This window comes from Oncorhynchus mykiss, chromosome 15 (genome assembly GCF_013265735.2).
Source record: "Oncorhynchus mykiss isolate Arlee chromosome 15, USDA_OmykA_1.1, whole genome shotgun sequence".
Taxonomy (NCBI): Eukaryota; Metazoa; Chordata; class Actinopteri; order Salmoniformes; family Salmonidae; genus Oncorhynchus; species Oncorhynchus mykiss.
Window position 1 is genome coordinate 10,633,708 of NC_048579.1, and position 26,124 is coordinate 10,659,831.

General features: G+C 42.6%; 1 protein-coding gene and 1 long non-coding RNA gene across 2 annotated transcripts; both read right to left on the bottom strand.

The window, feature by feature from the left end:
• Positions 1 to 352: 352 nt before the first annotated feature.
• Positions 353 to 15,160, bottom strand: LOC110489577 (organic solute transporter subunit alpha). Its single transcript, XM_021562308.2, has 8 exons — positions 14,531 to 15,160; positions 4,027 to 4,178; positions 3,679 to 3,752; positions 3,153 to 3,311; positions 2,319 to 2,430; positions 1,549 to 1,695; positions 1,070 to 1,175; positions 353 to 916 (listed from the first exon to the last, which is right to left on the bottom strand). Exons 1-8 carry the CDS (start codon positions 14,598 to 14,600, stop codon positions 765 to 767), a joined length of 972 nt encoding a protein of 323 aa, XP_021417983.1. The 5' UTR covers positions 14,601 to 15,160; the 3' UTR covers positions 353 to 764.
• Positions 14,166 to 14,456, bottom strand: LOC118938785. Its single transcript, XR_005036040.1, has 2 exons — positions 14,317 to 14,456; positions 14,166 to 14,268 (listed from the first exon to the last, which is right to left on the bottom strand). It is a non-coding gene; the product is annotated as an uncharacterized LOC118938785 (long non-coding RNA).
• Positions 15,161 to 26,124: the final 10,964 nt, after the last annotated feature.

The window sequence follows — 26,124 nt, forward strand, 5'->3', positions numbered from 1 at the left end:
AGTAATGAATTAGTGGGTGTGTCCAAACTTTTGACTGGTACTGTATGTTTACCAGGACTTCTAATCTAAACCTGTATCTGGTTTGTTGTGATAACTCAGATTCCCACAAGATACAGATCTGAAGAGGATGAGAGGATAACGAGCTGTGGTGATCTGACCTTGGTAATGTTGGCATGACCTTGCCCAAATGTGGTCAATGTAGGCTACTGCTTGCTCAGTGTCACTCTGTCAATCATGCCACTGCAACAAAATACAGGTTTCTCCTCTACAACTTCAGTCTGCCCACCATAACCCAGACCTGCGTGTGGGTGTGCATGCCTACTGAAAAACAAATGACGAAATACTCCTCAAATTAAAACGTGAGAAAAAGAGTATACATTATAAATGGATCATTATGATACAAGTACAAAGTTCGCAAAACATATAACTTGTGATAAAAATACATTTCTGAAATCATTCGTATATTACAGTTACACAACAACAACAACACTATCACATCCAAACACACTGGCTGAGAGATGAAGAACTCTGATCCATCTTAACCCCTTCGCTCACCAAGGAAAGTACTGAACTGATTTCTTATTGGACAATTCGGTGTAACAGAACACAACAAGCTCAGGTCGTCCATTGTGTTCTGTCAGTTTAGTCCATATACACACATGAGAATATATCAGTATTCTCCAACGGATCCTGATCCCACATAATTCTCCCTTAAACATATGCGCACGCACGCACGCACACACACAGTTTCTCTCTTCCTCACGCTATGCCAGAGTTCTCTCGGCTGATAGACCAATCTTAGTGTGGTCGTCATCATGCTCGTCGTCAGGGAGTGGCTCGTATTGGCGACGATACAACAGGCGGGTTACCAAGGTGATGATGAACATCTCCAGGATTAACAACTGTTGACTCATCACTACAGAGAGAGAAGGAGGGCGTGGGAGAGAAAGATGGGGGACAGAGAAAGAGAGAGAGGTCACTTAGGGTATCTTCTGGCCTGTGAGGATAGTTTGTGTATGTTTAAGAAGGGATATAGTGATGGATGGAGATGAGGAGGTGAGAGTCTCACAGTATCCCCTGGCCTGAGAGGAGTATGGCGGGGTGCAGGCGATAGTTCCCATCATAGCCAGGATGTTGATGATGGCAGACTGGAGCTGACTCAGCACTAGCACCAGCTACACAGACACAGCATCATGGGTAAAACATGTAAAACACTGTGCTCAGCATGAGTAAACATGTTATCATTTGCTTTTTCAGGGTATTAACTGACCTCTGATTGGTTGAGGGGGGCCTTACTGTATACCAGAGTTCTCCAACCCTGTTCCTGGAGAGCTGCCGTCCTGCAGGTTTTCACTCAAACCCCAGTTGTAACTAACCTGATTCAGCCAATTATTAGAATCAGGTGCACTAGATTAGGGCAGGAACAGGGTTGGAGTGAAAACCTGTAGGACGGTAGCTCTCCAGGAACAGGGTTGGAGAGCCGTGCTTTACGTCTTTCCTCTGATTGGCTCACTTACATAGCGTGTGTGTGTGTGTGTGTAATCTCACCTGGTACATGGCGTATTTGGGAATGATCTTGAGGCTGCGCAGCGTGGTCCTGAGATGCATGAACATGATGGCTACAGGCCACAGTGCTATGATGGTCAGGACCCCCACTCCCAGGGATATCCAGATGGACGCTCCTGTTACCGCCGTCTGAAACACATACGGCGTTGAGACTGTGTGTGTAGATCGTCCCTGGTTCCAGCCCAGGTTATGGAGATGAGCGGGACAGAGTCAACACTGTGACGTCTGTGAGTGTGTGTGTGTGTATGTGTGTGTAGATCGTCCCTGGTTCCAGCCCAGGTTATGGAGATGAGCGGGACAGGGTCAACACTGTGAAGTCTGTGAGTGTATGTGTGTGTAGATCGTCCCTGGTTCCAGCCCAGGTTATGGAGATGAGCGGGACAGGGTCAACACTGTGAAGTCTGTGAGTGTATGTGTGTGTAGATCGTCCCTGGTTCCAGCCCAGGTTATGGAGATGAGCGGGACAGGGTCAACACTGTGAATTCTGTGAGTGTGTGTGTGTGTGTAGATAGTCCCTGGTTCCAGCCCAGGTTATGGAGATGAGCGGGACAGAGTCAACACTGTGAAGTCTGTGAGTGTATGTGTGTGTAGATAGTCCCTGGTTCCAGCCCAGGTTATGGAGATGAGCGGGACAGAGTCAACACTGTGAAGTCTGAGTGAGCGTGTGTGTGGGAGTTTTCATATGGGCGTGTGCGTTTGGGAAGAATATGGTTCTGTGTGTGTGTGTGTGTGTGTCGACGCCCCACACTCACATCTGTAACGTCGAAGTTGCCATTGGTCCAGAGGATGACTGACAGAATGGTGAAGACAACCTTCATCAGGGCGAACTGAAATGACCCCAACTTCAGCAGGAACAAACTCCGTCTGGAGAAAACCAGAGGAAAACATTCTATCAACGTATATTTAATACAGAGAATTATAATGAGTGTATTAACACCATTTTTTTTTTTTACATATTAGCATGATTTTGTAAATTGTCATGCCTCTTTACTGAGTCCTATAGGGTGCAATGACCAGCAAGGGGCATATTTGGGGTGATAATGTTTTCTGACATGCATGAGGCCATAGAGAGACGAGGGGGAGTGGCCAGGGGTACATTCAACCTGCCGGGGCCTGAACCAATCAGATGGTCGTATGGAGTAGATCAAAACACAGCGTGATTAGAATACATTCTTCTTCTTTATTAACGAAGAACACTTAAAACAAAACAACAAAACGATAAGACGAACGTGACTGCTAATGAACCACTATGCTAACATGCAACATAACATAGACAATAACCCACAAAATACCCAAAGAAGATGGCTGCCTAAATATGGTTCCCAATCAGAGACAAAACGATAAACACCTGCCTCTAATTGAGAACCAATCTAGGCAACCATAGACCTACATAAACACCTAGATGGAAACAACCCCATCAATCTACAAAACCCCTAGACAGTACAAACACCCTAGATGAGACAAAAACACATACCACCCTCGTCACACCCTGACCTAACCAAAATATATATAAGAAAACAAAGAATACTCAGGTCAGGGCGTGACAACCAATACAGATAGTTTTGCTACTCAACAGTGTGTGTTACCGTGTGATGTTAACATGGGGTAGACAGAGGCAGCAGCAGCAACAGGGACCAGTACTGATCTTCAATTTGTTCCTCCCTGCTCGCCGTAGAAACGCCTCGTCACCCCCCACCTCCTCGATCATTAACACCAGGAACTTAAACACTACGATCGCAAAGTAGCTGTGGAGACGGACTCAAACATGTTACACACATTAAGAACACCAAGCAGTGAAGGAGGGAAGATAGACAGAGGGAGAGATGGGTTTGGAAAGATCTACTATTGTAATGGTGTCTTCAGTATCTCTGTATGTTTTGCTGACACGAGGTATGTCTTCCTGCTCTCTAAAGGGTTTCCTGCCTGTCACAGGAGGAGTCTGAGATCAAGAGAACCCCAGATCCACTCAGACACAGGAAGAGATAGAAGGTGGAGGAGAGGAAAGAGGATAGGATGGGACAGAGAGAGACAATATGAGAGAAAAAATGACACAGAGAGAAAATGAAAGACAGGAGAGAGAGAGAGGAAAAGAGCGAGGGATGAGTAACATACCAGGCGGAGGTCATGTCAGTAAACATGGTGGCTCGGGGAATCCACATCCCCAGACAGGACATGGTGCCAATCACCTGACACACACAGCCGGGACATACAGCCTTAGTTTGGAAACTTTAACAATGCAGTCTTCCTAACCGTGCTACTGCCCTAGAATTTCCTAGTAAACTGACAGGATGAGTCATAACTAAACTTTTTTATTTTGTTCCTTGTGTTTCTACTGTAGATGGACGTACCAGCTGGTACCAGATTAAAGGCTGCCTTCAGTGTGTTCTTACCACATGTTTCTACTGTAGATGGACGTACCAGCAGGTACCAGATTAAAGGCTGCCTTCAGTGTGTTCTTACCGGCGCTGCCCCATTGACCCAGATGATGGCGCTCTTCTTGTTGGAGGGAACCTTCCGGTAGATGTACCAACACTCCTCTATGTAGACCAGCATGGACACCGCTGCCATGAAGGTCAGCACTGAGTACAGGATGATACCAAAGATGTCCAACTCTAAAAGGCAGACAGAGAGACAGAGGAGGTGTTTATGGGAAGACAATGACAAGTAGTGAACAGGTAATCAAAAACAGCACCATCCCCTCTGCCAAACACAGAGGAACTAAACGCACACATGCAAATGCATGCACACAATTAACTAAGAATAAACTGACATACACTTGTACACATGTCAAAACAGCCATGTCAAACAAAATGTTATTTGTCACATGGTTCATAAACAACCGGTTTAGACAAACAGTGAAATGCTTACTTACAGTATGTGTCCTTTTCCAACAACGGAGAGTTAAGATGATATATATATATATATATATACAGTACTATTCAAAAGATTGGACACATCTACTCATTACATGTTTTTTCTTTGTTTTTACTATCTTGACATTGCAGAATAATAGCGAAGACATCAAAACTATGAAATAACACATATGGAATCATGTAGTAACAACAACAAATCAAAATAGATTTTACTTTTTTGAAATTCTTGAGTAGCCACCCTTTACCTTGACAGCTTTACACACTCTAGGCATTCTCTCAACCAGCTTCATGAGGTAGTCACCTGGGATGCATTTCAACTAACAGGTGTGCCTTGTTAAAAGTTACATTTCTTTCCTTCTTAAAACGTTTGAGCTTTCAGTTGTGTTGTGACAAGGTAGGGGTGGTATACAGAAGATATCCCTATTTGGTAAAATACCAAGTCCATATTATGGCAAGAATGGCTCAAATAAGTAAAGAGGAACAACAGTCCATCGTTACATTAAGACATGAAGGTCAGTCAATACGGAACAATTCAAGAACTTTGAATGTTTCTTCAAGTTGAGTCGCAAAAACCATCAAGCACTATGATGAAACTGGCTCTCATGAGGACCACCACAGGAAAGGAAGACCCAGAGTTACTTCTGCTGCAGAGGATAAGTTCATTAGAGCTACCAGCCTCAGAAATTGCAGCCCAAATAAATGCTTTGCAGAGTTCAAGTAACAAACATCTCAAAATCAACTGTTCAGAGGAGACTTCATGAATCAGGCCTTCATGGTCAAATTGCTGCAAAGAAACCACTCCTAAAGGACACCAATAAGACAAATCTACTTGCTTGGGACAAGAAACACAAGTAATGGACATTAGACCAGCGGAAATCTGTCCTTTGGTCTGATGAGTCCAAATTTGAGATTTTTCATTCCAACCGCCATGTCTTTGTGAGACACCGAGTAGGAGAACGGATGATCTCTGCATGTGTGGTTCCCACCGTGAAGCATGGAGGAGGAGGTGTGATGGTGTGGGGGTGCTTTGCTGGTGACATTCAAGGCCCACTTAACCAGCATGGCTACCACAGCATTCTGCAGCAACCCGCCATCCCATCTGGTTTGCACTTAGTGGGACTATCATTTGTTTTTCAACAGGACAATGACCCAACACACCTCCAGGCTGTGTAAGGGCTATTTTGCCAAGAAGGAGAGTGATGGAGTGCTGCATCAGATGACCTGGCCTCCAGAATCACCCGATCTCAACCCAATTGAGATGGTTTGGGATGAGTTGGACTGCAGAGTGAAGGAAAAGCAGCCAACAAGTGCTCAGCATATGTGGGAACTTCACCTGGAAAAGGATTTGGTTGCGAGAATGCCAAGCATTTGCAAAGCTGTCATCAAGGCAAAGGGTGGCTACTTTGAAACATCTTAAATATAAAATAAATGTTGATTTGTTTAACACTTTTTTGGTTACTACATGATGTGTTATTTCATAGTGTTGATGTTTTCATTATTATTCTACAATGTAGAACATAGTAAAAATAAAGAAAAACCCTTGAATGAGTAGGTGTGTAAATAAATACGCAGTGAATAATGAATAACAAGTAAAAATATAACATGGGGCGGCAGGGTAGCCTTGTGGTTAGAGCATTGGACTAGTAACCGGAAGATTGCAAGTTCAAACCCCCGAGCTGACAAGGTACAAATCTGTCATTCTGCCCCTGAACAGGGCAGTTAACCCGCTGTTCCTAGGCCGTCATTGAAAATAAGAATTTGTTCTTAACCGACTTGCCTAGTTAAATAAAGGTTTAAAAAAAATACAGGGAGAACCGAGTCAATGTTCAGTTTAGTTAATTAGGATCCCCTTTAGCTACTGCACATGCTACTCTTCCTGGGGTCCACACAAAGAATGTACATCAAAGTACAGAATACAAGATATTACATTATTATAGACAATAAATACTATTTACACACTGTAGATTTTGCTTTATGTTTTGGATCATTGTCTTGTTGGAAGACAAATCTCTGTCCCAGTCTCAGGTCTTTTGCAGACTCCATCAGGTTCTTCCAGAATGGTCCTGTATTTGGCTCCATCCATCTTCCCATCAATTTTAACCATCTTCCCTGTCCCTGCTGAAGAAAAGCAGGCCCAAACCATGATGCTGCCACCACCATGTTTGACAGTGGGGATGGTGTGTTCAGTGTGTTGAGCTGTGTTGCTTTTACGCCAAACATAACGTTTTGCATTGTTGCCAAAAAGTTCAATTTTGGTTTCATCTGACCAGAGCACCTTCTTCCACATGTTTGGTGTGTCTCCCAGGTGGCTTATGGCAAACTTTAAACGACACTTTTTATGGATATCTTTAAGAAATGTCTTTCTTCTTGCCACTCTTCCATAAAGGCCAGATTTGTGCAATATACGACTGATTGTTGTCCTATGGACAGAGACTCCCACCTCAGCTGTAGATCTCTGCAGTTCATCCAGAGTGATCATGGGCCTCTTGGCTGCATCTCTGATCAGTCTTCTCCTTGTATGAGCTGAAAGTTTAGAGGGACGGCCAGGTCTTGGTAGATTTGCAGTGGTCTGATACTCCTTCCATTTCAATGTTATCGCTTGCACAGTGTTCCTTGGGATGTTTAAAGCTTGGGAAATATTTTTGTATCCAAATCCGGCTTTAAACTTCTTCACAACAGTATCTCGGACCTGCCTGGTGTGTTCCTTGTTCTTCATGATGCTCTCTGCGCTTTTAACAGACCTCTGAGACTATCACAGTGCAGGTGCATTTATACGGAGACTTAATTACACACAGGTGGATTGTATTTATCATCATTAGTCATTTAGGTCAACATTGGATCATTCAGAGATCCTCACTGAACTTCTGGAGAGAGTTTGCTGCACTGAAAGTAAAGGGGCTGAATAATTTTGCACGCCCAATTTTTCAGTTTTTTTATTTGTTAAAAAAGTTTGAAATATCCAATAAATGTCGCTCCACTTCATGATTGTGTCCCACTTGTTGTTGATTCTTCACAAAAAAATACAGTTTTATATCTTTATGTTTGAAGCCTGAAATGTGGCAAAAGGTCGCAAAGTTCAAGGGGGCCGAATACTTTCGCAAGGCACTGTATACAGTTAAATTAGATCTTTAAAAAAATAGGAGAGGAGCTGTGATAAAAAAAAAAATCTTATATCCGTTTTTTCAAAGCTAAACTTGTTTTTTTGCCTGAGCAACCACTGGTGGCAGAGCTTTCCATGATGACATGGCTCAATACATAACTGAGCGACACATTAAATCTGTTTTTGGTTTGGGTACAGTGCAGAAATCCACAGTGGCGGGTCTGGTGAGGTATATCTGTTTGAAGTTTATGCAAATATACTGAACAACAATATAAACCCAACATGTAAAGTGTTGTTTCGTGAGTTGAAATAAAAGATCCCAGAATTGTTCCATACACACACACAAATATTTTTTTCTCAGATTATGTGCACAAATTTGCTTACATCCCTGTTAGTGAGCATGTATCCTCTGTCAAGATAATCCATCCACCCGACAGGTTTGGCATATCAAGAAGCTGATTAAACAGCATGATCATTATATAAGTGGTCCTTGTGCTTGGGACAATAAAAAGCCACTAGAATATGCTACATAACGCCACAGATGTCTCAAGTCGAGGGAGTGTGCAATTGGCATGCTGACTGCAGGAATGTCCCCCAGAGCTATTGCAGAGAATTTACTTTTCATTTCTCTCTAAACGTTGTTTTAGAAAATGTGGCAATACGTTCAACCGGCCTCACAACTGCAGACCATGTGTAACCATGCCAACCTAGGACCTACACATCCGGCTTCTTTACCTGCGGGATTGTCTGAGACCAGCCACCCAGACAGCTGATGAAACTGTGGGTTTGCACAACCGAAGAATTTCTGCACAAACTATCAGAAACCACCTCAGGGAAGCTCATCTGTGTGCTCGTCATCCTCATCAGGGTCATGACCTGAATGCAGTTTGGCGTCGTAACTGACTTCAGTGGGCAAATGCTCACCTTCGATGGTCAGTGACACCCTTAGAGAAGTGTGCTCTTCACGGATTAATCCCGGTTTCAACTGTACCGGGCAGATTGCAGATTGTGTTTATGGCATCCTGTGGGAGAGCGGTTTGCTGATGTCAACGTTGTGAACATCGTGCCCCATGGTGGCGGTGAGGTTATGGTATGGGCAGGCATAAGCTACGGACAACAAACACAATTGCATTTTATCGATGGCAATTTGAATGCAGCGAGATACCGTGACGAGATCCTGCGGCCCATTGACGTGTCAATGCAGATAGTCTGGGTAGCTATTTGATTAGCTTTGGGCCTTTCTCTGACACCGCCTGGTATAGAGGTCCTGGATGGCAGGGAGCTCAGCCCCAGTGATGTACTGGGCTGTACACACTACTCTCTGAAGCGCCTTGCGGTCGGATGCCAAGCAGTTGCTGTACCAAGCGGCGATACAGCCAGTCAAGATACTCTCAATGGTGCAGTTGTACAACTTTTTGAGGATCTGAGGGCCTATGACAAATCTTTTCAGCCTCCTGAGGGGGAAGAGGCACTGTCTTCTCCTCTTCACAACTGTGTGGGTGTGTGTGGATCATGTTAATTCCTTAGGGAAGTGGGGGAAGGAAGTCCTTGCTCCCTGATTTCTGGGAGAGCATCTTGGTTTGTGAAAGAGGCATAAAGACATGATTAGAGAAGAGAGAGAGAGAAGAGGGGAGGTAGATGAGACAAACCCATAAGGACATGATTAGAGAAGAGAGAGAGAGGGGGAGATGAGACAAACCCATAAGGACATGATTAGAGAAGAGCGAGAGAGAGGAGGGGAGGGAGATGAGACAAACCCATAAGGACATGATTAGAGAAGAGCGAGGAGGGGAGGGAGATGAGACAAACCCATAAGGACATGATTAGAGAAGAGCGAGGGATGGGGAGAGGATTGTGTTTCAGTCCACTCCAGCGAGTTACAGATGTGTTTTTAACACAGTGTCATGAAATTGTTGCTTCTTCAGATCAAGGGTCTGCTTACTGCAACTTAACCATTAGGGAGGAAAATGCACCCTCCTTTCCAACACACTATTATCAACACCAAGACCGGATTCAGAACTCAGGTTATCCAGAGTGATGCAGAGTAGCGGTATGAATTAGGACTGTTCACCAGGCAGTCAAACGTTAGCGATGGGCGGATCTGCAGTACACACATGTTATGCCTGCCTGCGATTGGTCAGACCAACAGTTATGTCGTCCAAACAGAGCATCCGTCACATCCTATTTAAATTGTTCCTACTGTAACCGTGGGGTGCTGTAGAGGGAAACTACTTTGCGTGACAATACTTTCGCATTTTAAGTTGGCCGACATAACAGGATATTCACTATAAGCTGCATACCGGGATACAGACTATAGGCTGCATACCAGGATACACACTATAAGCTGCATACCAGGATACACACTATAAGCTGCATACCAGGATACACACTATAGGCTGCATACCAGGATACACACTATAGGCTGCATACCAGGATACACACTATAGGCTGCATACCAGGATACACACTATAGGCTACATACCAGGATACACACTATAGGCTACATACCAGGATACACACTATAAGCTACATACCAGGATACACACTATAGGCTACATACCAGGATACACACTATAGGCTGCATACCAGGATACACACTATAGGCTACATACCAGGATACACATTATAGGCTACATACCAGGATACACACTATAGGCTACATACCAGGATACACACTATAGGCTACATACCAGGATACACACTATAGGCTACATACCAGGATACACACTATAGGCTACATACCAGGATACACATTATAGGCTACATACCAGGATACACACTATAGGCTACATACCAGGATACACACTATAGGCTACATACCAGGATATTCACTATAAGCTACATACAAGGATACACACTATAGGCTACATACCAGGATACACACTATAGGCTACATACCAGGATACACACTATAGGCTACATACCAGGATACACACTATTGGCTACATACCAGGATATTCACTATAAGCTACATACAAGGATACACAGTTAAGAACAAATTCTTATTTTCAATGACGGCCTAGGAACAGTGGGTTAACTGCCTGTATGCCTACAGTGGGTTAACTGAATGTATGACATTCCTGGGAGTGTGTAAATTTAAATATTGTATTACCATATCATTTTTGTATGTTCTCTATAGTTATGTACTTGAAAATGTATCAATTGACCAGTTCGGAACATTTGGTCATACTTGATAGAAAATATTGTCCAATACTGCCATGCTTCACTGGATCAATCTGAAACTTTGCACACACTGCCATCTAGTGGCCAAAATCTATATTGCGCCTAAAACTGCAATATTATGATGGCCTTTCTCATGCATTTCAAAGATGATGAAAAAAAAAAACATGAATATTCATGTTTTTTTTGTTTGTATTATCTTTTTCCAGATGTAATGTGTTATATTCTCCTACATTAACTTCACATTTCCACAAAATTCAAAGTATTGCCTTTCACATGGTATCAAGAATATGCATATCCTTGCTTCAGGTCCTGAGCTACATGCAGTTAGATTAGGGTATGTCATTTTAGGCGAAAATTGAAAAAAAGGTATGATCCTTAAGAGAGCTGTTTTCAGTCACAGATGGGGACTGGATTAGGTGTGAGCAGTGCAGGAAGTACATATGCTCATAACCGCCAACGATAAAAGACAGTACTGTGCAGCCGTCTTCATCGACCTGGCCATGGCTTTCGACTGTCAATCACCGTATTCTCATCGGCAGACTCAATAGCCTTGGTTTCTCTAATGACTGCCTCGCCTGGTTCACCAACTACTTTGCAGACAGAGTTCAGTGTGTCAAATCGGAGGGCATGTTGTCCGGAACTCTGGCAGTCTCTATGGGTGTACCACAGGGTTCAATTCTCGGGCCGACTCTTTTCTCTGTCTATATCAATGATGTCGCTCTTGCTGCTGGCGATTCCCTGATCCACCTCTACGCAGATGACACCATTCTGTATACTTCTGGCCCCTCTTTGGAGACTGTGCTAACTAACCTCCAAAGCCATACAACTCTCCTTCCGTGGCCTCCAACTGCTCTTAAACTCCAGTACAACCAAATGCATGCTTTTCAACCGTTCGCTGCCCGCACCCGCCAGCACGACTAGCATCACCACCCTGGATGGTTCCGACCTAGAATATGTGGACATCTATAAATACCTAGGTGTCTGGCTAGACTGTAAACTCTCCTTCCAGACTCATATCAAACTAATCTCCAATCGAAAATCAAATCTAGAGTCGGCTTTCTATTCCGCAACAAAGCCTCCTTCACTCACGCCGCCAAACTTACCCTCGTAAAACTGACTATTCTACAGATCCTCGACTTTGGCGATGTCATCTACAAAATAGCTTCCAATACTCTACTCAGCAAACTGGATACAGTCTATCACAGTGCCATCCGTTTTGTTACAAAATCACCTTATGCCACCCACCACTGCGACCTGTATGCTCTAGTCGGATGGCCCTCGCTACATATTCGTTGCCAGACCCACTGGCTCCAGGTTATCTATAAATCTATGATAGGTAAAGTTCCGCTTTATCTCAGCTCACTGGTCACGATAACAACACCCACCCGTAGCACACACTCCAGCAGGTATATTTCACTGATCATCCCCAAAGCCAACAACTCATTTGGCCGCCTTTCCTTCCAGTTCTCTGCTACCAGTGACTGGAACGAATTGCAAAAAAAAAAATCGCTGAAGCTGGAGACTTATTTCCCTCAGCAACTTTAAACATCAGCTATCTGAGCAGCTAACCAATCACTGCAGATGTTCATAGTCCATCTGTAAATAGCCCACCCAATCTACCTACCTCATCTCCATACTGCTTTTATTTATTTACGTTTCTGCTCTTTTGCACACCAGTATCTCTACTTGCACATGACCATCTGATCATTTATCACTCCAGTGTTAATCTGCTAAATTGTAATTATTTGCTACTATGGCCTATTATTGCCTACCTCCTCATGCCTTTTGCACACAATGTATATAGACTTTCTTTTTTTCTACTGTGTTATTGACTTGTTTATTGTTTACTCCATGTGTAACTCTGTTGTTGTATGTGTCACACTGCTTTGCTTTATCTTGCCCAGGTCGCAGTTGTAAATTAGAAGTTGTTCTCAACTAGCCTACCTGGTTAAATAAAGGTGTTCTCAACTGGCCTACCTGGTTAAATAAAGATGAAATAAAATAAATGTAAAAAGTTGTGCTCCAATTTTACTGGGGATAGCTTTATTTGTGACCTATGTACAAATTAGAATTGTGCCATAGCAGAGCATGAGAAAGCTGCCACATCAATGTTACACTGAATTAATTAGTTAAGATATTAAATGTGCAATTTCAATGTTAATGTTATATTCCATTAAAATGTTATGTTACAATTTAAAATACAATTATGAATTAAAAACAACTATTGAAAACCTTTTGCCCCCCCGAATGTCATTTTGAAGACTGCTGGGATTTAGGGGAATTGTAAAAGTTAATAAGTAAAATATTTTTAAGTACTACTTAAAAAAACTACTTTGTATCTGTACTTTACAATTTATATTTGACAACTTTTATTACACCACAATCCTAAAAGAAAATAATGTACTTTTTAATCCTTACATTTTCCCTGACACCCAAAAGTACTCGTTACATTTTGAATGCTTAGCAGGACAGGAGATTTGCCTAATTCACACACTTATCAAGAGAACATCCCTGGTCATCCCTGCTGCCTCTGATCTGGAGGACTCACTAAACAGAGAACATCCCTGGTCATCCCTACTGCCTCTGATCTGGCAGACTCACTAAACACAAATGCTTTGTTTGTAAATTATGTCTGTGTTGAACTGTGACCCTGGCTATCTGTAAATTTAAAAAACAATAAAATTGTGTCGTCTGGTTTGCTTAATATTTTCACATTTAAATTATTTACACTTTTACTTTTGATATTTAAGTACATTTAAAAACAAATAATTTGACTTGACCTCAAGTATTATTTAACTGGGTGACCTTAACTTTTTGAGTCATTTTCTTTTAAAAAAGGTGTCTATATTTTTACTCAAGTATGAAAATTGGGTAGTTTTTCCACCACTACAAAATGGATTGTATGGAAAATGAACATCAGAGAAAGAACAAAGACAATGACTGTGCAGGTGAGAAAAATACTTTATATCAGATCTCCTCATACTGCAGATATTAAATGGTGACATGTGCAACACCATTTCCCCCCATAGTTTATTTAAATCATTAAAATAAGACAACTAGACTTGGCTTTTAGGTATTACTTACAAAATAAAACTGACTAAATGGCTTTTAACACTTCTGTGAAACCTTATCCCATCATTTTTACAGAGGCAACTGCCCCCTGGTACTTAAAAAAAAAACATCCCTTTTCTAAAAAACAACATTTCATGAAATAACAAAAAAAGTGTAAACTGGAGCCATTTATTTCCCTTCATAGTTTATTAGCCTAAGCATGACCTTCATCCACATACTTTTTTTTTTTTACTCCAAACATAAAAAAATTGTGTAAGCAATTAGACATTGTTCTTAGTGGGGGCTAGTTATCCCCTAGTACCCTAGCCACAACAAGTCCATTTGATGGAAACATCTCAATTAGATGATAGCATTGTTTTCGTGATGTTTTAAGAATATTCATATGAAAATCTGTCATCGATTGGATGGAAACTTAGCTGACGTTGCCTAGAATGTAACTAACCTAGAATGTAACCAACCTAGAATGTAACCAACCTAGAATGTAACCAACCTAGAATGTAACCAACCTAGAATGTAACCAACCTAGAATGTTGGTTAATGTGTGTTTAATAGCCCATGGACCTGATGGCAAATTGGCAATGCATTTTCAATGTTTACAGGACAAGCGCAATCAATCAGTCAGAAAAAAGTAGCTGCCAGCAGATTGGAGAAACTAACCGCACTTGGCAGCTAAAAAGTTAACGTTGGCTAGTTATGGAAAGCGCAGCTACGGGCCTAGACGAGCGGCTCAACTCACGGAGAAGGATGTCGATGGCCACGGGAGGTTTTTCACTGCAGCTTGGGTCGATGGTTCGGTTCCCGTCCATCCTTAATCAGCTTGGTTAGAAGTTCTAGAGCAAGTAGAGAGGGCGACGGGGGACGAAAACAAAGAGCTATCTATCCCTCAACCACTCAGACGTATTCAGTTGGCAGCAGTCACTGGTGATAGGAAATGAATGAATAAATAAATTATGCGTGGAGTGCTGAGGCTTGGTGCATCCGCTACGGCTCCCCTCTGGAATGCGCAACTGCGGGCGAAATCAGAGAGGAATCACCGATTTCTAAACACTTGTTTAAATAGTTGGACCTGCCTTCTGCTCCGGCTGCACCGCACGGTCGCTTTCTTGGAACTCACGGGCTTGTCTCTACTCGTTGTAGGGCTAGGGACCCCTCCACGGGACCACTTGTGCAATAATGCCCAGCGCGCGGAGAATTACTCAAATGTTTGCCTACTAGTTCATAACAAGCCTACCCACTCCCCTCTCTCTTTCGCTCTCTCTGCAGTGAAGAGCCATAGAAAATGATAGAGGCATTTGGTAGCCAAAAGGCTGTCTTTGCATGGGCAGTGTCATTAAGGGCTTCCATCATGTTTCCGCCATTTTAAAGTAGTCAACTGAGTTGTATTCGGAGCATGTGACAAATAACATTTGATTTGATTCCTATGGGTTGTAGCGTCAATTGCGTTGCCCCTGCTGTCACATAGGCTATAATGGTACATATACAGTATAAAGAGGAATCCTTTACTACATGAGTAGGCTCACAGAAATAACTAGTCTAAATTCCATCAGAACAAAGTACACTTTTGATGGAAAAAAAGCTCTATTAATTTAAAAAGACATTAAATAACTAGGATGTGTGTTTGTGAGAGTTTATCACTGGCAGTTAAGAACAAATTCTTATTTTACAATGATGACCTACCCCAGCCAAACCTTAACCCGGACAACACTGGACCAATTGTGCACCGCCTTATGGAACTCCCAATCGCAGACAGTTGTGATACAGTCTGGAATTGAACCAGTGTCTGAATTGACACCTCTAACACTGAGATGCAGTGCCTTAGACCGCTGCGCCACTCAGGAGCCATTACCATGAATTAAGTGGTTAACCGGGCTTGCCTAATTAAATCAAGTTTACATTAAAAATAATAATGGAGACACAATGTGGTGAAGGAGGGGGGAAAGAGAGGGAGTGGAGGAGGGGGGCATTCCTGAGTAGGAGCCGGAGCCCAACTTTATCCCTAGCGTCCCCCATCACATGCCGCTGGCTGCTATGGAGATGAGCACAGTGGTGTCATCATGTGAGGTATTTATAACTTGTTCCCCACTTCCTTAGAAAAGAGAATTTAATATACAGTGGGGCAAAAAAAAGTATTTAGTCAGCCACCAATTGTGCAAGTTCTCCCACTTAAAAAGATGAGAGAGGCCTGTAATTTTCATCATAGGTACACTTCAACTATGACAGACAAAATTAGGGAAAAAAATCCAGAAAATCACATTGTAGGATTTGTAATGAATTTATTTGCAAATTATGGTGGGAAATAAGTATTAAGTATTGCACAATTGGTGGCTGACTAAATACTTTTTTGCCCCACTGTACAGGCAGTGTACATACATGGGTGGCCAATAAAGTTGCATTCACTCTATTCTACTCTATTACAGTTGAAGTCAGGAAGTTTACCTACACCTTAGCCAAATACATTTAAACTCAGTTTTTCACCATTCCTGACGTTTAATCCTAGTAAACATTCCCTGTCTTAGGTCAGTTAGGATCACCACTTTATTTTAAGAAGGTGAAATGTCAGAATAATATTAGAGAGAATTATTTACTTCAGCTTTTAATTCTTTCATCACATTCCCGGTGGGTCAGAAGTTTACATACACTCAATTAGTATTTGGTAGCATTGCCTTTAAATTGTTTAACTTGGGTCAAACGTTTTGGGTAGCCTTCCAGAAGCATCCCACAATAAGTTGGGTGAATTTTGGCCAATTCCACCTGATCGATCTGGTGTAACTGAGTCAGGTTTGTAGGCCTCCTTGCTCGCACACAATTTTTCAGTTTTGCCCACAAATTTTCTATGGGATTGAGGTCAGGGCTTTGTGATGGCCACTCCAATACCTTGACTTTGTTGTCCTTAAGCCATTTCTCCACAACTTTGGAAGTATACTTGGGGTCATTGTCCATTTGGAAGACCCATTTGCGACCAAGCTTTAACTTCCTGACTGATGTCTTGTGATGTTGCTTCAATATATCCACATAATTTTCCTCTCTCATGCAGCCATCTATTTTGAGAAGTGCACCAGTCCCTGCTGCAGCAAAGCACCCCCACAACATGATGCTACCACCCTTATGCTTCATGGGATGGAGTTCTTCGTCTTGCAAGCTTCAAGCCTAACAGTGGTCATTATGGCCAAACAGTTCTATTTGTATTTCATCAGACCAGAGGAAATTTCTCCAAAAAGTACAATCTTTGTCCCCATGTGCAGTTGAAAACTGTAGTCTGGATTTTTTATGGCGGTTTTGGAACAGTGGCTTTTTCCTTGCTGAGCGGCCTTTCAGGTTATGTCGATATAGGACTTGTTTTACTGTGGATATAGATACTATTGTACCTGTTTCCTCCAGCATCTTCATAAGGTCCTTTGCTGCTGTTCTGGGATTGATTTGCACTTTTCGTACCAAAGTACGTTCATCTCTAGGAGACAGAACTTCCTGAGCGGTATGACGGCTGCGTGATCCCATGGTGTTTATACTTGCGTACTATTGTTTGTACAGATGAACGTGCTTCTTTCAGGCGTTTGGAAATTGCTCCCAAGGATGAACCAGACTTGTGGAGGTTTACACATTTTTTTCTGAGGTCTTGGCTGATTTCTTTTGATTTTCCCATGATGTCAAGCAAAGAGGCACTGAGTTTGAAGGTAGGCCTTGAAATACATCAACAGGTACACCTCCAATTGACGTCAATTAGCCTATCAGAAGCTTCTAAAGCCATGACATCATTTTCTGGAATTTTCAAACTGTTTAAAGGCACAGTCAATTTAGTGTATGTAAACTTCTGACCCACTGGAATTGTGATACAGTGAATTATAAGTGAAATAATCTGTCTGTAAACAATTTTTGGAAAAATTACTTGTGACATGCACAAAGTAGATGTCCTAACCAACTTAGTTTGTTAACAGGAAATGTGTGGAGTGGTTGAAAAACGAGTTGAAATGACTCCAACCTAAGTGTATGTAAACTTCCGACTTCAACTGTATATTCTGTATGGACCAGGGAACAATCCATCAGACAGTTAGGCCTATGTAAGTTGTCCCTTACTGTCTATTTCATATCCAAATGACAGTTTAATAAATCTACACTTTCATGTGAGAAAATGCCTTTTATAATTGCTATGCCTGACTAGTTTAGGGTGTTACACAATGATATCAACTCATGATTGAACACGACTCTGTAGCCTCCTCCATTCTGAGACATAGCCATCGGCTATGTTTCTTCTTCTCAACTCAAAGAAAACATTCAGTACTGCTAACATGTGACACACAGAGAGAGAGAGAGAGGGAGAGAGAGAGGGAGAGAGAGAGGGGGGGAGAGAGGGGGGGAGAGAGAGAGAGAGAGGGAGAGAGGGGGGGGGAGAAAGAGAGGGAGAGAGGGTGAGAGAGAGGGGGGAGAGAGAGAGAAAGAGAGAGAGAGAGAGAGAGAGAGAGGGAGAGGGGGGTGAGAGAGAGGGAGAGGGGGGAGAGAGAGGGGAGAGAGGGAGAGAGAGGGGGGAGAGAGAGGGGGAGAGAGAGAGAGAGAGAGAGAGGGGGGGGGGAGAGGGGGAGAGAGAGAGAGAGAGAGAGGGGGAGAAGGAGAACTCTTATTCCTAAGTTTCTTTCCATCTGTTATTATCATGTCATCTATGTACCTACCTGATAGTCAGTCGGTGGTGTAAAAAGTACTCAATTGACATACTTAAGTAAAAGTAAAGATACCTTAATAGAAAAGTTAAAGTTAAAGCCACCCAGTAAAATACTACTTGAGTTAAAGTGTAAAAGTATTTGGTTTTAAATATACTTAAGTATCAAAAGTAAATGGAGTTGCTAAAATTTAAAGTAAAAGTATAAACCATTTCAAATTCTTTATATTAAGCTAACCAGATGGCACATTCTTCTTTTTTTTCTTCTTTTTTGACGGATGGCCAGGGGCACACTTCAACATTTATAATTTACAAATGAAGCATTTTATGTTTAGTGAGTTCACCAGAGGCAGTAATGATGACCAGGGATGTTCTCTGTTTAGTGAGTCCACCAGATCAGAGGCAGCAGAATGACCAGGGATGTTCTCTGCTTAGTGAGTCCTCCAGATCAGAGGCAGCAGGGATGACCAGGGATGTTCTCTGTTTAGTGAGTCCTCCAGATCAGAGGCAGCAGGGATGACAAGGGATGTTCTCTGTTTAGTGAGTCCACCAGATCAGAGGCAGCAGAATGACCAGGGATGTTCTCTGTTTAGTGAGTCCACCAGATCAGAGGCAGTAGGGATGACCAGGGATGTTCTCTGTTTAGTGAGTCCACCAGATCAGAGGCAGTAGGGATGACCAGGGATGTTCTCTTGATAAGTGTGAATTCGACCATTTTGCTGTCAAAATGTAATGTTTACTTTTGGGTGTCAGGCTAAATGTATGGAGTAAAAGGTACATAATTTTCTCCAGATCAGAGGCAGCAGAATGACCAGGGATGTTCTCTGTTTAGTGAGTCCTCCAGATCAGAGGCAGTAGGGATGACCAAGGATGTTCTCTGTTTAGTGAGTCCACCAGATCAGAGGCAGTAGGGATGACCAGGGATGTTCTCTGTTTAGTGAGTCCTCCAGATCAGAGGCAGCAGAATGACCAGGGATGTTCTCTGTTCAGTGAGTCCTCCAGATCAGAGGCAGCAGAATGACCAGGGATGTTCTCTGTTCAGTGAGTCCTCCAGATCAGAGGCAGCAGAATGACCAGGGATGTTCTCTGTTTAGTGAGTCCTCCAGATCAGAGGCAGCAGAATGACCAGGGATGTTCTCTGTTTAGTGAGTCCTCCAGATCAGAGGCAGTAGGGATGACCAGGGATGTTCTCTGTTTAGTGAGTCCACCAGATCAGAGGCAGTAGGGATGACCAGGGATGTTCTCTGTTTAGTGAGTCCTCCAGATCAGAGGCAGCAGAATGACCAGGGATGTTCTCTGTTCAGTGAGTCCTCCAGATCAGAGGCAGCAGAATGACCAGGGATGTTCTCTGTTTAGTGAGTCCTCCAGATCAGAGGCAGCAGAATGACCAGGGATGTTCTCTGTTCAGTGAGTCCTCCAGATCAGAGGCAGTAGGGATGACCAGGGATGTTCTCTGTTTAGTGAGTCCACCAGATCAGAGGCAGTAGGGATGACCAGGGATGTTCTCTGTTTAGTGAGTCCTCCAGATCAGATGCAGTAGGGATGACCAGGGATGTTCTCTGTTTAGTGAGTCCACCAGATCAGAGGCAGTAGGGATGACCAGGGATGTTCTCTTGATAAGTGTGAATTCGACCATTTTGCTGTCAAAATGTAACGTTTACTTTTGGGTGTCAGGCTAAATGTATGGAGTAAAAGGTACATCATTTTCTTTAGGAATGTAGTGAAATAAAAGTAAAAGTTGTCAAAAATATAAATAGTAAAGTAAAGTACAGATACCCCAAAAAACTACTTAAGTAGTACTTTAAAGTATTTTTACTTAAGTACTTTACAACACTGCTGATAGTATTTATTTTTTTCACCTTTATTTAACCAGGTAGGCCAGTTGAGAACACCTTAATTTAACCAGGTAGGCCAGTTGAGAACACCTTAATTTAACCAGGTAGGCCAGTTGAGAACACCTTTATTTAACCAGGTAGGCCAGTTGAGAACAAGTTCTCATTTACAACTGCGACCTGGCCAAGATAAAGCAAAGCAGTGCGACACAAACAACAACACGGAGTTACACATGGAATAAACAAGCGTACAGTCAATAACACAGAGTTACACATAAACAACAACACAGAGTTACACATGGAATAAATGGGATATGGGATAAACAAGTGTACAATAGAAACATAGAAAGTCTCTATACAGTGTGTGCAACTGGAGTAAGGAGGTAAGGCAATAAATAGGCCATAGTAGCAAAGTAATTACAGTTTAGCAGATTAACACTGGAGTGATAGATGAGCAGATGATGATGTGCAACTTGGGATACTGGTGTGCAAAAGAGCAGAAAAGTAAATAAAAACAATATGGGAATGAGGAAGGTAGATTGGGTGGGCTATTTACAGATGGGCTATGTACAGCTGCAGCAAGCAGTTAGTTGCTCAGATAGCAGATGTTTAAAGTTAGTGAGGGAAATGTAAGTCTCCAGCGATCATGACTCCATTTTATTGCTCCCCTGCTATAGGCAAAAACTAAAACAGGAAACGCCTGTGCTCAGGCCCATCCAACGCTGGTCTGACCAATCGGATTCCACGCTTCAAGATTGCTTCGAACACACGGACTGGAATATGTTCCGCATAGCCTCGGACAATAATATTCATGTATACACTGACTCGGTGAGGGAGTTTATTAGCCAGTGCAGTGGAGATGTGGTACCCACTGTAACTATTGAAAGATTTCCTAACCAGAAACTTTGGATTGATGGCAGCATTTGCGCTAAACTGAAAGTGCGAACCACCGCTTTTAATCAGGGCATAGCAACCGGAAACATGACGAATACATCGAATACAAACAGTGTAGCTATTCCCTCCGCAAGGCAATCAAACAAGCTAAGCGTCCGCATAGAGTCAAAGTCGAGTCGCAATTCAAGGGCTCAAACACGAGATGTATGTGGCAGGGTCTACAATCACGGATCACAAAAATAATGAAATGGTTCACCCACACAGACAGCTAACCATGTGCTAACCATCTGCTAACCATGTGTATGTGACCAATAACATTTGATTTGATAGTACTAACCCTCTCTATCTCTTGCTGTTTCCCCCAGATACCTTTACCTTAAATATGACCTTACTCTGCTGTTTCCCCCAGATACCTGACCATACATCTGACCTTACTCTGCTGTTTCCCCCAGACACCTGACCATACATCTGATCTTACTCTGCTGTTTCCCCCAGATACCTTTACCTTAAATATGACCTTACTCTGCTGTTTCCCCCAGACACCTGACCATACATCTGATCTTACTCTGCTGTTTCCCCCAGACACCTGACCATACATCTGATCTTACTCTGCTGTTTCCCCCAGACACCTGACCATACATCTGATCTTACTCTGCTGTTTCCCCCAGACACCTGACCATACATCTGATCTTACTCTGCTGTTTCCCCCAGACACCTGACCATACATCTGATCTTACTCTGCTGTTTCCCCCAGACACCTGACCATACATCTGATCTTACTCTGCTGTTTCCCCCAGACACCTGACCATACATCTGATCTTACTCTGCTGTTTCCCCCAGACACCTGACCATACATCTGATCTTACTCTGCTGTTTGATCCAGACACCTGACCATACATCTGATCTTACCCTGCTGTTTCCCCCAGACACCTGACCATACATCTGATCTTACTCTGCTGTTTCCCCCAGACACCTGACCATACATCTGATCTTACTCTGCAGTTTCCCCCAGATACCTTTTACATAAATATTACCCTCTCCTGAATTTTTCTCTGACCATGGCTCCTTCAAATGCTCAGATACATTTTTTTGTGTGCTTCTTACGCCACATAGGGATGAAACTAAACTCTCCCTGTCTCGTCCCCCTCTCTCGCTCTCTTTCACCCCTTCTCCCTCTTTTTCTCTCTTCCCCTCCCTTTCTCCCCCCTCTCCCCCTCCCCTTTCTTTCTCCACCCTCTCTCTCTCTATTCCCTCCCTCTCTCTCTCTCTATTCTCTCTATTCTCTCTCTCTCTCTATTCCCTCCCTCTCTCTCTCTCTCTCTCTCTCTCTCTCTCTCTTTCTCTCCCCTCTCTTTCTCCCCCCTCTCTTTCTCTATTTCCCCCCCCTCTCGCTCTCTCTTTCTCCCCCCCTCTCTCTCTCGCTTTCTTTTCTAAATCTAAGATCTCTGAGCTGCATGTGCAAACACATTTAAAGATTGACACACAAAGACACAAGGACACACGTACCCTAGTCCATGCTGGTCTGATCAGGTCCAACTCAGGGTGTGTGTTTACCTGAATGACACCTGAATCACCACACTTGAGTCCAGACAGGTGTGTACAAGACTGGTGATCACACACACCTGTGGCACACCTTACCTGGCCTTGTAGGGTTTCCAGTGGGTCTGGTATTGAACTGAATGGTGTTTGCGCTCTCCCTAAACTCTGTGTGTCAGATAACAGCACAGCCGCTATTCACCCGAGAGTACTCTCTCACACACACACACACACACACACACACACACACACACACACACACACACACACACACACATATGCCAATATCACTTGTTACTGTACAGGAAACTGTGTCAGTGTGAAGGATATGCCAGTGTCTGCAACGAAAGTATTTCACCAAACCAGTCATTCTTCATCACTTCCTCCCCACTCATCCTCAGACAGTTCAAAATGTTATTTCACTGTCTGTCTACCTGAGCTGGCATAACCATGGCGGTGTTAACACCATCGGGTAAGTAACACGTTAGCAGCCAGTAATGTTACTAGTTTGGATAGAGGATAAGGATGATAAGTAACACTGCTCTGACTCACCCGGGATGAGTCCCTCTGGAAGACTGTGTTCATCCCTGATTAGAATTAAACTAGAATGATTCAAGGTTGGATGAATTGTGTGCGTGAGAGTGACTGACCAATGTTGCAATAGCAAGACTGACTCGTCCATCCCTTTCTCTCTATGACTCTAGAACAGTGGTCATGTCACGCCCTGGCCTTAGTATTCTGTGTTTTCTTTATTATTGTGGTTAGGCCAGGGTGTGACATGGGTGATTATGTGTTTGTCTTGTCTAGGGGTTTTGTAGATTGATGGGGTTGTGTTCAGTGTAGTATTCTAGGTAAGTCTATGGTTGCCTAGAGTGGTTCTCAATCAGAGGCAGGTGTTTATCGTTGTCTCTGATTGGGAACCATATTTAGGCAGCCATCTTCTTTGGGTATTTTGTGGGTGATTGTTTCCTGTCTCTGTGTTTTGCACCAGTTAGGACTGTTTCGGTTTTTCCACGGTTTCTTATTTTGTTTATGTACATTGTTCACGTTATCATCTTTATTAAAGATGTTCAACCATAACCACGCTGCATTTTGGTCCTCCTCTCCTTCCCAGGAAGAAAACCGTAACAGGTCAGCGACCCACTTCCTGGAAAGCTATCATGTGTCTTTTTCTACTTTTCTAGTATAGAACGCTAGTAACCTGCTGTGCCATGCTAAATTGCGACTTAACTAAATAGAAGATGCAGAAAGGAAGAGAATGAAGTCCGGTGGATTAAAACAAAACATGCATTATTTCTAACCCTTAGTTTACAATTTTGCACGCCCAATTTTTCAGTTTTTGATTTGTTAAAAAAGTTTGAAATATCCAATAAATGTCGTTCCACTTCATGATTGTGTCCCACTTGTTGATTCTTCACAAAAAAATACAGTTTTATATCTTTGTTTGAAGCCTGAAATGTGGCAAAAGGTCGCAAAGTTCAAGGCACTGTATATAGGCATGTACTTCATTCACAAAATAGGAACATGAAAACATAATCAGACAAGAGAAATAGATAGGTGGACATATTATGAATTTTATTACATTATCAGTATAGTGTAGGCCAGCATCCCGGAGTCGCCTCTTCACTGTTGACGTTGAGACTTGTGTTTTGCGGGTACTATTTAATGAAGCTGCCAGTTGAGGAATTGTGAGGCGTCTGTTTCTCAAACTAGACACTCTATTGTACTTGTCCTCTTGCACAGTTGTGCACCGGGGCCTCCCACTCCCCTTTCTATTCTGGTTAGAGCCAGTTTACACTGTTCTGTGAAGGGAGTAGTACACAACGTTGTACGAGATCTTAAGTTTCTTGGCAATTTCTCACATGGAATTGCCTTCATTTCTCAGAACAAGAATATATTGATGAGTTTCAGAAGAAAGGTCTTTGTTTCTGGCCATTTTGAGCCTGTAATCGAACCGACATGCTGACGCTCCAGATATTCAACTAGTCTAAAGGCCTGTTCTATCCCTTCTTTAATCAGAACAACAGTTTTCAGCTGTGCTACCATAATTGCAAAAGGGTTTTCTAATGATCAATTAGCCTTTTAAAATTATAAACTTGGATTAGCTAACACAACGTTCCATTGGAACACAGGAGTGATGGTTACTGATAATGGGCCTCTGTACATCTATGTAGATATTCCATTAAAAATCAGCCGTTTCCAGCTACAAAAGTAATTTACAGTATTAACAATGTCTACACTGTATTTCTGATCAATTTGAAGTTATTTATATGGACAAAAAAATTGCTTTTCTTTAAAAATTTTTTATATTTCTAAGTAACCCCAAACTTTTGAACGGTGGTGTATGTATGTACACTATACAGTTGAAGTCGGAAGCTCACGTACACCTTAGCCAAATACATTTAAACTTTTCACAATTCTTGAAATTTAATCCTAGCAAAAATTCCCTGTCTTAGGTCATTTAGGATCACCACTTTATTTTAAGAATGTGAAATGTCAGAATAATAGTAGAGAGATGTCACGCCCTGACCTAAGAGAGCCTTTTTTTAATGTCTCTTTTTGGTTTGGTCAGGGTGTGATTTGGGTGGTCATTCTATGTCCTTTATTTCTATGTGTTGGCCGGGTATGGCACTCAATCAGGAACAGCTGTCTATCGTTGTCTCTGATTGGGAATCATATTTAGATAGCCCTTTTTTCCGCCTCCTTTCAGTGTGGGTAGTTATCTTTGTTAGCGGCACTAATGCCCCGTTAAGCTTCACGGTCATTTTGTATTGTTTATTGTTGGCGACATTATTCAAAGAAAATGTACGCTCGCCATGCTGCGCTTTGGTCTACTTCCTACAACCCCCGTGACAAGAGAATGATTCATTTCAGCTTTTATTTCTTTTATCACATTCCCAGTGGGTCAGAAGCTTACATACGCTCAATTAGTATTTGGTATCATTGCCTCAATTGTTTAACTTGGGTCAAACATTTTGGGTAGCCTTCCAGAAGCTTCCCACAACAAGTTGGGTGAATTTTGACCCATTCCTCCTGACAGCTGGTGTAACTGAGTCAGGTTTTTAGGCCTCCTTGCTCGCACATGTTTTTTTCAGTTCTGCCAACAAATTCTCTATGGGATTGAGGTCAGGGCTTTGTGATGGCCACTCCAATACCTTGACTTTGCTGTCCTTAAGCCATTTCTCCACAACTTTGGAAGTATGCTTGTCTATTTGGAAGACCCATTTGCGACCAAGCTTTAACTTCCTGACTGATGTCTTGAGATGTTGCTTTAATATATCCACATGATTTTCCTCCCTCATGATGCCATCTATTTTGTGAAGTGCACCAGTCCCTGCTGCAGCAAAGCACCCCCACAACATGATGCTACCACCCCTGTGCTTCATGGTTGGGATGGTGTTCTTTGGATTGCAAGCCTCC